The sequence below is a fragment of the Microcebus murinus genome, chromosome 4, assembly GCF_040939455.1.
Source record: "Microcebus murinus isolate Inina chromosome 4, M.murinus_Inina_mat1.0, whole genome shotgun sequence".
Classification (NCBI taxonomy): Eukaryota; Metazoa; Chordata; class Mammalia; order Primates; family Cheirogaleidae; genus Microcebus; species Microcebus murinus.
Window position 1 is genome coordinate 75,283,354 of NC_134107.1, and position 14,017 is coordinate 75,297,370.

Consider the following 14,017-nt stretch of genomic DNA (forward strand, 5'->3'; position numbering starts at 1 on the left):
AATCCTTTTTAAAATGTATTTTATTTTGTTTTGTTTTGTTTTTCCCTTTTTGGTTTTCTGTCAGTGTTTTCTGCTTATGGGACTTTGTGACCCTCCCATTTGAGTCCAGGACACCATAGCAGATCACCCTGCACAGCTGGGCAAGGAGACATGCTTGCCTTAGCCCATGTATCAGTGGGCTTACGACCATAGATAGAGAAGAGTCATTAGCACCATCCTCCCCACCACACTGCCTCCAGGGGCCCACACAGCCACCAAGACAGTTCTCTCACCCTTTCTCTGGTGGCATAACTGAAGGGCCTCAAAGGCAGTTAGCCCCAGGCTGCTGCCTTCCCCAGCCTACTCCTGTCCCCCATCTGGGATCCTGTGTGAGTGGAGAGCTTCTCCAGAATAGAGCAGAAGGAAGGAGCTGCAAAACACAACCACATACACACACACACACACACACACACACACACACACACACAACTCCATGCACAGCATTCACATGTAAATAAGGATGCACAGCGCATCTTCTCCCCTTTGGAGTATTATCACCAGAGGCGAGGTTCAGGGTCAAGCTATAAAGAATCCGATTAGCTATACCTACTCACGTAACTATCATTCATGCCCACAAAACGCTACAAATTGTAAGTGCAACATTTTCTTTCAGGGATCCTGTATCTGTAAAGTTGGCAGTGATTCTGATACACTCTGGTGCACTTGCTGTGAGGCCCCCGCGTGACTAGGTCAACTCCCCTCCCTTCCCAAGCCCGTTCTCCCCAGGTCTCCACTCTTTTTCCCCCATTGCTGACACTGTGATGGGGAAGGACTGTTGGCTCAGCAACATGTGAGTGACAGATCCAAACTTCCGCAAGGAGCGGAGCTCTAAGACGTCTTTCTGTGTTCTCTCCGTGTGTGAGTAGATAAAGGCAGTGGACAATGGGCGCCCACAGAAATCCTCCACGGCCCGCCTGCACATTGAATGGATTAAGAAACCACCCCCTTCACCTATACCGCTGACCTTCGATGAGCCATTTTATAATTTCACAGTCATGGAAAGCGATAGAGTAACTGAGATTGTGGGGGTGGTGTCTGTGCAGCCAGCTAACACCCCTCTGTGGTTTGACATAGTTGGTAAGTTCAAGTCTTCCAGAGCAATATCATGCAATGTGGTAATTGACTGTTTGGAGCAACTAGCAAAAAAAAGAAAAAGAAAAAAAGAAAAAAAAGAAAGACTAACAATTAGTGCTAAGATTAAAAGATGTATAGTGCTGGAATACAAAAGAGCCAGTAAAATGAATAATCAACCTGTGCTTTCGTTCCAATTCTGTAGCTAAGCTGAACAGAAAGTGCTCTCTGGCTGGATTTTCCATAGTACGTTATTTACTGCAATCTTAATGTCTTTCTGTGTGTCATTTAAATTCTATTGTCACACTTGGCTAATCTCATTTCTAAATGTATTGATGGTACTAGACTTGCTGTCCTTCATTTCTCTCTTTTTCTTCACCTTTTTTCTGCATTCTGTTCTTTTTTTTTTCTGCTCCCGACTGCCCTGCTTCAAGGTGGCAAGCATGCTCGAGAGATGTTCTATATTCTACAGACAGCTTGTGGGCAGAACTGTTCAACAGAAGGTACCCTTAGTGCAAACACATTTGCTAAAATACAGCTATCCAATCTGCCTTTTACGGTTTTTTTTTTTTTTTCTGAAGCAAATTGAATTACATCTTTCATAACTGCCTGTGACAGGCTGAAGTGCAGCCCACAGATTTCATACATGCCTCTAACAGCTATTGCATTACTCGTATCCAATGACTCCTTTGTTTGAGGTTTGATGGGGTTTGGAATTTGGGTGGGTTGTTTTGAATTTTTTTTTTCTTTGCTTTTGAGGTATGTGGGCTTTTTGTTGTTTTATCTTTTTTGTAGGTTGGTTTATTTAACTGGGCCCTTTCCAATTGTAAAATAAATTAAAATGTATTCCAGCCCCTCTGTTTTGCAGCAGTAGTGCCATTCATATACCAAAAAGCCCCATCAGGAGAGTCCCCTGGCTGCAGTCCATGAAAGGAAGGGCAGGAAATGGAACCTAGATATATAGCCAGTCAGCCCCTTGCACAAGCTGAATAGAGAAAGCAGATGGAAGCATGCAGGACAGACCTCAGGAGCCAACCTTTACATTCCTTGAAAGAAAGCAAGCAAGCACGCCAGGCTGCAAAAGGAAAAGGGCGAAGCAGCACGATGGCCCTCAACAAACCAGCAGGGAGAGGCACTGGAGAGGAAATGAGTGCAGAGCACCAGGAAACAAAATAGGCTGTTGCTAAGAGGGGAGAGGCGAGAGTCGGGAGCGTGTGCAGCCGGATCTGACACATGGGTTGAGCCAAAGCTGACTTCCCACGCTTCTCTGTAGGAGGCAGGGAATCCAGGAAAGAGCCGGTCTGGGGGAATCATTTCCTTCCACATATCTCTGCCTGGATAGGATGGCCAGGAACCTGCCTCTCTTCCCAGGAACAACCGCATCTGGGGGAAGCATTTAGAAAGTTCCACATCTGTATTAATTAGGCGTAGAAAAAGAACACCCCTGTCCCACCCAGTCAAACCTTGGTAGAGAGTTCTCTGAGCTCCCCAAAAGAAACTGCTTGTTTTCCACACATTTCATTTTATGGAATTGCAGTAAAACATCTTTGTTTTACTTAATTGGCATTAATCACGCCATCCCTATACATGACCGTCCTCATTCCAAGCTTTCAATTCCTTCTTTGTCTCCACATAACACATTGAAATGGGAACCTTTTCTGGTCCATGAACGATGTCTCCACCTATTTATCTTCTCAGTCATTTTCAGCTCAAGAAGATACCGTCTGACACGGTTGCTTCTTTTCTGGTGCAACATATTCATTGCCTGGTTGTCAGTGCAGTCACCTTTGGTGATTCCTTCATTGCCAGCCCTAATCAGAGTCACAGAAAATGCATCTCAGTTTTAACATGTGTCCCCCAAGCTGGGTCTTCAGGGACATGTGCAATGGTGGGTGATTTCTTTTAAATAGCCCAAAGAAGAGTGCAGTAGAAACCAAACAGGCAATGGGATGCCTGCTGTGCTGTTCTCAGAGGTGACATGAGTTGCCCTCTCTCATCAGACACCAGTTTATGCCCCTCCTCCCTGGCTAGTCCAGTTTGCAAGCTCCTCTACAGCCTGGCAGTGCTACTTCTCTCCCTCTCTCTTGCATAATCCGTGCACGCAGCCTCCTGACCCACCCACTTCCCACCCATCGTCCACGTGCCCTGGGATGCCCTCCCATTGGACTCCTTTAGAAATCCTACAAGCACACCTTCTTTGATGCTCAGTCTCATACCAGCCTCCTGACCCCCATTATTCAGGCCAGGTTCACAGCACTTCTGCACTCCTGCACGCATATGTGACTGTGTGTAGGTAAGCATGCCTAGCAGCACTGCATGACCTTACTTGCAAGTTTTTCATGTCTGCATTATTAGTGCGGTAGTATTTTTTCATTTGTGTTTATCCTGTTTCCATTCTTAACCTTTAAGGTCAAGGCCCATGTCTCCTCATGCCTTCTGCCTGCCAATGCTTCTGTTGCTATCTACCCAGGGCAAGTGGAATAAACTGTAGTGACTGATGGAGATGCCTCAGGCAGCCAATACTTTAACCCTACTGATGCCTCCTGAAACCTATCCAGGGTCAGTATGACCTTCCACTGTACTGTCTGTCATCAGCACCTTTGATAAAGTAAGAATTTCCCTGGTCCAAAAAGAGAGAGGCAGTTTACAGATGAGAGCCCTCCCTGGAAGGAATCCTTTTCAGCTGTTCCAAATACAAATCTAGGAACCATTATCAAGAACATGGCATCAGTTTCCAGGTTTCTCCATCTCTGTGTTTCTAAACACTATACTCTTCCTATTTAATCCCCTTGGTTTCAGTGCCCGGAGTAGTTCTCTTAGTGAAGACCTGCAGGGTTGTCCCTGTGGTCCGGATGCTCTGTCACAGAGATTTCACTGTAAATCTGGTAACATATAGCCTAGCTTCTTTCACAAATTGAACTTACTGGGCCAGATGCCCAAACAGAACATGATTTTATTTCCATCCCCACATCCAGCCGACAACATCTTGAAACGCCAACTCTTCATTTCACTGCAGAAGTAAAAATCCTTTACCAGGTGCTGGTTGCTTTCAGTACTGATATAGTCCCCTTTCCACCAAATCCCACTTTTGAAAATCTTTCTAATGTATCCAAGTCATTTTTTCTCAATCTGTTGACAACATATTTCCCCTTCTCTTAATACCTGTGATTTCCTTTATCATAGTCAGATGTTTTCATTCTCGCTTTCAGGATTTCTTGCTTATTTATCTTTGGCCACGGAAACTCTCATCTCTTTCTGCCCTTCCTCCTTACCTACGCATCTTCAGCCAAGCCAACATAGAGAGGGAACAATGCCCCTCAGTGCCCAAGAAACTGAGCAGTGTACTCTAGCTGCTAAGAATAGGCACAAGGCACATAACGTCAGCATGGATCTGAGATGAAGTTTCATGTTTAAGTACAATCTCTGCCTAGGTAAATACTCTTATGACTTTCTAAGGGGAGTCAAGATTTGGTTCCATTGTAGGCCCATTGCATTCAGACACCCATAGAGACCCTGAGTTAGAGAACACAGTGTCCTGGCCTAGCGCTTATAAGTGCTATGACTAACGAATGCACATAGGTAAGCAGAAACAGTGTTCCAGCACGCTTTCCCCCAGAGTGTAGTCTCATTTCCACACTTCCAAGTTTGCCAATTCTTGTTTAACTGTGTTTCTTCCCCCCCCCCCCATGATGTGAATTCACAAAAACCGTGTGGTGAGCAAGATTCTGTCCCTAGGCCTCGACCTTTACACCAAGGGTATGCCAAACACTTTCTCATTCCTCCAAAGAGACCACTGCTTATGATGTTATGAAGCTAACTCTCTTCAGCTTCCAGAAACAGAAGCTCTACTTGTAACTGAGTTAAGAAAGCTGTAATTAAAAGGAAACATAATAAAGTTCAGCTGTTCTGTGTTTAAACAGCCCAATGCACAGCATGTTCCTTCTCTGTGTTAAAAGAGAAAGAAAATGAAGGGAACACAAATAACCCATAATCCTTTGTGGCTTTATCACATATCTTCACACTTCTCAGGAGACTATGAGTGCAACTGCACGGCTTCTTGATTTGCAGACTCTCTGATGTGCACACAATCTGGTTCACGGTTCAGTCCCCGTATCTTTATCCTGATGGCAAATATTTGAATTGTGAAGGCCACCGTTATTACACACTTCAAACAATTCCTCTTTACCCACAGGTAGAGATGGAGGGTGCTGCCACCCACTTATTTTTTAGCTTTTCACCTGACCTAGACTAGAAAAATTATTTTCCTTGGAAATGGTAAGCACCTAAAATATCATTATTTATTTGTCTCCCCCACTGTATAGAGAATAGAAGGGCTACTTAAAAAAATAATAATAATTCTCCAATGGTGAATGCTATCACATTGACCCAACTCTAGCTGAAATATCTTTCTGTGTTGCAGATATGTAAAACCCACCTTGACCCTTAGCTTGTCATAGGTTCCTGAAGACTGTGGGTTCTTGGCTGCTACTGTCTCGTAAGCTCATGCCTGTCCTTCTTGAACCTTGTCCCCAGTGGAGCCATTGCTTATTTAGGGTTGGATCGAGTAGGCAAGTTAACTTCTCTGATACCCCTAACAGTGGCTTTGTTCTCTGACTAGAGCTTGGGCATCTCTGGGCCTTCCCAAACCAGGTGGCCATATTTCTTTAACACAAAACTCTTACCCAATCCTCCTGAGAGAACTCATGTTTGTGTACCATTTCTAATATAGCTATTCCTCCACCAGGGTGACTGTTGCTCAAAGCCATTAAATTAACATCAAATACTTCATTTTTCTTACTCTGTCCCCTTTCCCTAATTTCATCCCAAGTAAGCCTCTCTTTTGTCCATAGCAACAATCTAGTCCAGGGAAGCACATCTGAGCAGACGTGGGAAAATAACCTAAAAACACTTCATAGATTATTTTAAGAAAAAGAGTTTTAAACTAGATTCTAGAAGGGATTTTTCTTCCTACCACTGTTTCCTGACCTCTCCCCAGTGTCTTCTGCCTTCCATGTAAATACCCTTTTCAGCCAGGCACTGTGCTTGCTTCATTCCAAGGCAGAAAATTATTCATGATCAAACCTTAACTGGTGTTTAACATTTTTCCTTAAGTTCGGTGTACGTGCCGAACCTGATTGAACAGCTTGTGTACGGCTCCCTGAATTCATTGAGATTCAGCGGCTCAGTGTTTTGGAAGCTTCTCACATAACAACACTTCCCCTTGGTGACTACTAGATTTGGGTTGGTGTTTTTACAATTACACATGCAGTGGGATCATGCTGGGGAGGGATCTGGAAGCTTTTCTAAAGGGGAAGCTGTATGATTTTTCACCGTTGTGTCTCTTCATGGAGAGACGATGGTGCTTTGTACCCTTTTGAAAAGAAAAGCGTAACTAAATCATGGCCCAGTGCTCTGCTGCCCAGCAAATTAAGCAGTAGCTGCTGGCTCAAAGTCCCAAAAGTCTCCATACAAAGGAAAAGTGTTGTAAAATTTTATAATGAATATTTTGTAAACAAAGGTACATTTAGCTATAGTATCCCTACGTATGGCGACTTTTTGGGATACCCTGTATTTTCATTCCTGCCCCATTTTTAAAGCGTTTTAGGACAATCCCACTTGCTAAGTTTAGCTTTAGAAATCCAGTAGAAATCCAACATGCCTCTTCTGCTCTTTGTTTACTCTATTACACCTGTCTTGACTGAAAATGGTCAAAGAGAGACGTCCCTGGTGTGAATTATCTGTTATGTGGGCTGTTCACAACCTCGCTTTTACCCATCTCTGCCGCACACCCCTGCAGCAACGCTCAGGCTGTGACTTTTCTAATTTCCCACTTTGTTGAAACTCAGACCAGCTCGGCGGTGTCCTCCCTTGTCCCCACCTTTTGTTTAGCCTAATGCTGCTGCTCCGAATACACTCTGGCTTTGCATGTTCTGTTACTGGCTCTGAGGAAGCACACCTTGTTTAAGCGGAATGTGCTGCTAGTGAAAATGGACTCCTGGCATTTGATATTCTCACCCTGGATGATTCGGACATGGTTTCCTATGAAAATGAAATCACCTGGCAGGCTAAAAGGGAGCCTGAAAAATGAGACCTGGGGGAGAGATGCGGAGTCATTTATGAAATGGGATGCTTAAGTGGTCGGTTGTTAAATTGCGTGAGGGTTGATGGTGAACTGCTGGTCTAGATTCTGTGGTCCCATGTCAGAAATTCATTTTAAAACTCGGGGAAGATTTTGTTTTACATGAAATCTTGCTTTAACTAGGAGCAAATGTCCTAGAAATGTGTAGCAGGGGCTGCTACCTATATTGGTAGACAGGGATAGTTTGTAGACTCTCTCTCCAGTGCTCTTTGCCCCCGCTTGTATAATGGTCTAGCTCATCTACTCCTTTGGAGGCTTCTGGTGTACAGTATTTGAAATTATAATGGTGAATGAGAGGGACCCACACACACGAACACACACACAGGAAAAGAGAGAACTATAGAAAAATGACAACCATAAAAGAAGCCAAAAGTGTTATTTGGTTCTGCCTCTCTCCTGCTTGGTTAAAAAAGAAAAAAAAGAAAAAGAAATGTTATTTGATACAAAAAACAACTAAGAAAAAACACACAGTCTAATATGCCATATGTAAAATATGTAAATTTTATGCCACTAACCACATGCAGTGCTTATGTATTTTTATGTAGGGCCCTAAGAAAAATGTGAGTTTAAGTCTGTGTGAGAGAGTGAATAGCATTGCCCTCTCTCACTGTGAACAGTAACTGAAACTGGAAATCTTTGCTTGTAGGTTCTCTCCATTTTATTTTCATTAATCACTAAACTGGAGCAAACTAAAGTTTTATGATTTGCATAATTTTTATTTTGCCTTGACCTACAAATTTTCACCTTCTAAAATAATAGAGACATTATTAGAGACTAAATAGACATAATAGAGACTAAAATAATAACATTAGAGAATGACCCCTTGTCCCTCCCCAAGACCCCCAAAGAAACCACGGTCCTCAGATTTTAAGAAAGTAAACATCTTGATGAAGAAAACATTTTATTTTTTTTTTTTTTGCATTCTTTACAGACATCTTGTTAGGAAAACATTCTAACGCTGATTTTAAATCAGATCTAAAATGTGATTTTGTACCCATCAGAAACAACTTGAGAAATTGCATTCTCATCTTTCCTTCTGCACAGGTCTTATGAGGCAGTTTCACATCCTTTCTTTGAAAGTTTCCATGGCAAAGTTTTTTTGTTGTGCTTTGTTTTTTTTTTTCAGAATGTACCACTTGATGGCAAATGATTTTTCTTTGCTCATGAAGATGGTTATTCAAGACACTCCAATCAGCCTTCCATTTGATTTCATGTGGTTATCAACATGAAACATTCCCTTTGAATAAGAAATGGTGACCTCAGGCTTGCTTCCCTTTGCAGCCTAGACTTCCCTCTCTTTCTCCTTATCCTATTCTTCAAAAGATTTCTTTGGAGTTAATGTTTAGTGCTCCTCAGTAAATCAATTAAAGATATTAATTGGAAGATGAGTCTCTTTTTTAGGTGAAATTTTTGAAAAAGTATGTAATCTCCAAGCAATTCTCTGGTACCCTTGTATCTCCATAACTTTAATTAAATGTCAAGTACAATTATTTCTCTCTTGCAATTAAATAATCTTAAGTGTATGTGACAGCTGCAAGCAATAAGTATTGGAAATATATAGAACCAGGTTTTTTTCCTTTACACCATATCATTTATTTTGTGTCACTATATATCAAATTCTAGTAATTCAGGTAAAATTTTACTTTCCATTAACTGATCTGCCCATTTATAATTATAATATCACAGAAATGTATTGTTCATTGATTAGCAAAATGAAAAATATAACCAGGTCTGTCTTAAAAAAAGGAACAAAATGAAATGCAAAGAATGTAGAATGTAAGAAAAGCCAATGTTTCATTTCTAAAATATGAAATTCAATAAATGCATTGTCCCATATGCTGAAGTTAAATAAAATTACTGTCTAAGAACAAAATTGACACCATGAAATTTCAGTCTGAAGTAGAGCTTGTGAATATATACTGATATAGATATATATATATATAATTAAAATCATTCCAACATTTATACCATTATCTTCTCTCCCCCTTAAAATAATCTTTCATTTGTGAAGACCATAAACTACACTTTGGTTCACAGAGATAGAAATATCAACAGTAATTTAAACAATGGCAATGTTGTCTTAAATGTACTGTTCACAGACTGTGAGTTATACCTGGCTCTGGAGGGGAAAAGTAAAGTTTTTATATAAATGGTTTTATAAGTTGGTTTTACATAAGCTGACATTTCCTTTACTTCTTTCCCAATTTTATTTTGTGAGTCTCCCATAAATTTTCAACTTTTTGTAGGAGAAAAATAATTCCCACTGTCAAGATGGCAAAAAAAAGTATTTCTATAAATATCCTAACTTGCAGATATAGAATTTTTAAATATGAAATTAACAGTTTTTTGCTTTATCTTCCTAGAATTTATAATTTTATTTCTGACATCTAATTGAGGGAATCTGAATTCCACCAGCCATAAGTTTACCATCAATCCTGAAAGAGATTTTAAGTGTCTACTCATTTTGTTAATAATAATTGGACTGTTTAGTTGGAATTTAATTTACTTTGGAAAAAAAATTCTACAAATTTGTAACACAGAAGCCACAAAGGGTTGGAGGGCCGTTAGATTTCTGAATAGTTCATAGAGTCAGTTTATGCTTCACTACTCTAACATTACTGTTGAGGTTTTTCTTTGCGATGCATTCCTTTTTCGTCACATTTGTTATGCATTGTAGAGGCTGTGATTTGAAATATGAATTAAGTTAGGAATAAAGAGGTCCCATTTAAGACGTGCAAAATTGAGCCATAGGGATGCGTGTCGAAAAATATTTCTGCATAAGAGCTCCCTTTAAAGATATATGCTTTAATACACATAATAAATTCTCAGATATGCTAATTTCATGTTGTTTCTGTGAACTCGTCAGGGGGGAATTTTGACAGCTCTTTTGACGCAGAGAAGGGTGTTGGGACGATTGTCATCGCAAAACCTTTGGATGCAGAGCAGAGGTCCGTCTACAATATGAGTGTGGAGGTCACCGATGGGACCAATGTTGCTGTCACTCAGGTGAGATGTTAAATTACTGAATAGCAAGAATGCCGAAAGAACTGCTGAAGTCAGGAGTGCAAGCAATGAAAACAGTGTATGGAAGTAGTAAATTGTGTCCGTGGATTTCTAGTGCTTAAAAAAAAATCATTTTAGAGAACAACCTAGAAGAAGGATTCTGTTTAACTTAGCTGCCTCTTCCAAGAAATTATGATTGTTCATGCGTGGAAACATGATATGCATTTGTTTGCTGATCGTTTACTGTAGATTTATCTCTTTGACAATGAAGTTAGCTTTCCCTGAATTTACAAAGGGGAGGACATCTATATTGTCTGAGTTAATATACCATGATATTCTTTACCTTCTCATTTTTTTTAGTCACAGAAAATTATAGCTAGAGAATACCTAAGAGTCCAAGTGAATTTTATAGACCAAGCTAAGCAATCTGTCCAAGGTCACACAGCCTTAATAACAAACAAGGGCTGGGATTCAGGTGTCCTGATTCCCTTTCTCCCATTCTAGCCTCTACACCACAGTTCTTTATCCTGACTGCACAGTAGAATCCCCTGGTTGTGGGGGGTGTTAAAAACACTGATGGCTGCACCCTTGCCCCAGGGATCCTATGTGATTCTAACATGCAGATAGGGGTTGAGGACCACTCCTTATACTATTCTGCAACCTGAGTGTACATGAAAGGATATTGAGAGCTGAGAGGACGAGAAAACCTCTGGACTTTTCACATGGCTCAGCACATCTTCCTAAGTGAGACCAAGGCAGTGTTAGATATCAATATGGCGCAGACATGCCCTAAATATGAGAGGACTTTTTTGTTTTATGCCTTAGCACCAGAGACCTTGGCTGGTTATGGCAGAGAGCTGGTGCACATATATATACTATATAACGCCTCTCTTCCTCCCTGCTTTGTTTTCTTGTTCCCATGACCCCAGAAGGCACCACTGATTGATCAAGGTCCTTTTTCCTGCTGAGCCCAAATGTGTCCCCAGAATCATTCTCAACACAATTGAGGGTTCAGGTTGTGAAGATGGAATTTTTGCCAACCCTGAAGCAAGCAAGAGTCGGTTTGTTCTCAATATGATGTAAGCCTCTGTAACTAGGTAGTTCTAAAAAGGGGAGAGGAGTAGTATTTCATGTGCTTCTGTAGCCAGGGTGCCTCTTAGTTTGAAATTGTTTCAAAAATGCGATGAAATGGTTTCCTTCGAGTCTGTGTATAATCATACGATGGTAGAATTTGAAGAAAACAATAGGGTTCATTTCAGTACAACCCTTTTACTTTACATTCCAATAAACTGATACTCCAGAAAGGAGAAGTGACTTGCATAGATAAGGCAGCCAGCGTGTGTGACAATTCCTGATCCTCCAACTTGTGTCCTTTCTCAGTAACTAGGATAGCCACACAACCCTGTTTGCGTTTAAGAGTCCCATTTACACCTGTTGCACTGATGTAGTTAGTAGTAGTACCCTGTTCACTCTCAAAATTGCCCCAGTTGGGACAATAAATTATATGATCACCCTGCCTAAAGCATATTGTTTCAGAGTATTTTCAAGTCTAAAAAATATAGACACATAGAAAGGACCCCATGGCTGAGGTTCTACGGGAACCACACAATCTGAAAACATGCCCCCAAGACTAATACAAAACAACCCACCTGCAGGACTGCTAAGTCTTTAGTATTAAATTCACTGTATTTGTGAATTTAAATCAGGTTTTTAAAATTAGTCATGTCTTAGCATACCCAACCTCAACTTTTTAGTGCCACTTAAAACATAAGACATATGTGTCCCTTTCCCCCCCTCCCCACCCCAAGTCAGAGCTTCAAGAGTGTCCATCCCTCAGACGGTGCACATCACACTCATTATGTATGTATATACCCATCCCCTCCTCCCCCCTCCCATCTGCCCAAGGCCCGATAAATGTTATTCCAATATGTACACTTAGGTGTGGATCAGTGAAGGCAATCTGCTGGTGAGTACATGTAGCGCTCATTTTTCCGTTCTTGGGATACTTCACTTAGTAGAATGGGTTCTAGCTCTATCCAGGAAAATACAAGAGGTGCTATTTCACCATTGTTTCTTATAGCTGAATAGTATTTGTACCCCCATAATATGCTGAAATAAAAAAGTGTTTTCTAAATATTTATCAATTAACATTGAACTAAAAAAAAAAAATAAATAAGACATTTTGAGTAAAATATCAATGAAGCATGGAACCATATTCACTTCCAGACTCTTCTCCAGAGTTTTATACCAGTTGAATTAAATGGTATTCAGTGTGCCTAGAACATTATGGATATTTTAAAAATTAAACATTTGATGAGTGAATGAATACCGGATACTATTTATTCAGCAGGGTCTATAGGGCAGGTATACTAGGTCTTCAAAGCACACTACTGATTCATGTTAACAACAACAACAAATCATCAATGAAACTTTTCTTTTAGAATTTCATTAGGACCAGATGAGAAATCATTAAACAGCATTTATTCCACAAATGGTTTTTTTTTTTTTGAGTTCATACCATATGCTAAGAGCTATAGTAGGTGCTAAATACTAAGATCATACTGATTCAGAATTTTAAATCCAGGTGACTGATAAGCACTCATTTAAAAAATTAATATGGGAACATATATTACAAGGTTTTGAATGTACACATCACTTGAGTTCTGTTTTTGTTGATTTTATTTCAGACTAGTACACAGTTAGACTTATCTCCAGAGCAGTTCAGAAGGAGTTAGAGATGGACTTGGAGGTCCCCGTTGGCAGGGCCAAGATGAGGAAGTTATAGTAATAAAAGGTGTCAAGAGATTTTCTTGTCAAAAGCATCCAAGTCACTCTGTGTCTCCAGAGCCGTGACCTCCTTAAAAGTGAGAACTAACACTTTCCAAAGTATAAACTGGTGTCATCCTCATTACATCAGAAAGCCATTACTCTTTCTGTCGAGTTGTCTTCGGGCCCGACCACCTGCCAGCGTCGCCAACCCAGGCTTCTGACATTCACCACGCCTTCCCTGGCAGTGGTGGCAGGAGCTGTTCTCTGAATTAGTGAGCACCCTCAGTGTCAAGGACATTTTTACAAAAGGATGTTTTGAGAAATAAAAGACATTCTCAGTTTCTTTTAAAAAATCACTGAAGCACGCTCTAAACCATGACCCTAGGCAACTTAATGATTCTACCATCAAGCAGAGACCCTTCACCATATAACTAAATAAATGTCCTGTAGTCTCAAAACACCTGTTCAGTTTTCCTTTGGGAACTTCCTCTACTTTGTTCATTCGGAATCATAAAACATGGTATGACACGGGCTTCAAATCAGCCATAAACAACATGTTGAACTTTACTTCACATACGTCAAATAAATCAGAACCTTGCTGATTCTGTGTCTACATGAAAACCCTTCCTTCATCTTCAGTTTTGGCCTGTTCTCCCAACTCTCACAGGGTTCTTGTGCCTCCGAGCTACAGTATCTGATGACCAATAAATATCCCTTCTTTCCTGAGATTCCCTAATGTGAGCACAGAATGTGAGAAGGTCCTGTGGATTTCAAATTATGAAGATTTGGATGAACTAAATCCAAGAACAAATCTTGCATTGATCTCTCCAAGATAGTTAGAGGTCCTAAGAGGTCCTGGAATTCCATAAGTTTTTAAATAGATTTTGGCGCACATGCATATTTTTCTAGAGAGAAACCCCATAGTTTTTTGTCAGGTGTTTAAATGGGTATGTGGCCTAAAAAATGATTAAGATAAAGTAACTCCTTAACACGTTT

General features: G+C 40.6%; 1 protein-coding gene across 5 annotated transcripts in view; it reads left to right on the forward strand.

Moving 5' to 3' along the window:
* FAT3 (FAT atypical cadherin 3) overlaps positions 1–14,017 on the forward strand; it is a 635,879-nt gene that overhangs the window by 507,720 nt on the left and 114,142 nt on the right. For 3 of the 5 annotated variants that reach the window (XM_076002418.1, XM_076002421.1, XM_076002419.1), the window contains exons 6-8: positions 906–1,116; positions 1,545–1,613; positions 10,116–10,255. In XM_076002418.1, coding sequence (XP_075858533.1) covers positions 906–1,116; positions 1,545–1,613; positions 10,116–10,255 — 420 coding nt within the window. The remainder of the gene's footprint in view (positions 1–905; positions 1,117–1,544; positions 1,614–10,115; positions 10,256–14,017) is intronic. The other 2 variants (XM_076002420.1, XM_020286650.2) reach the window with 1 other exon arrangement.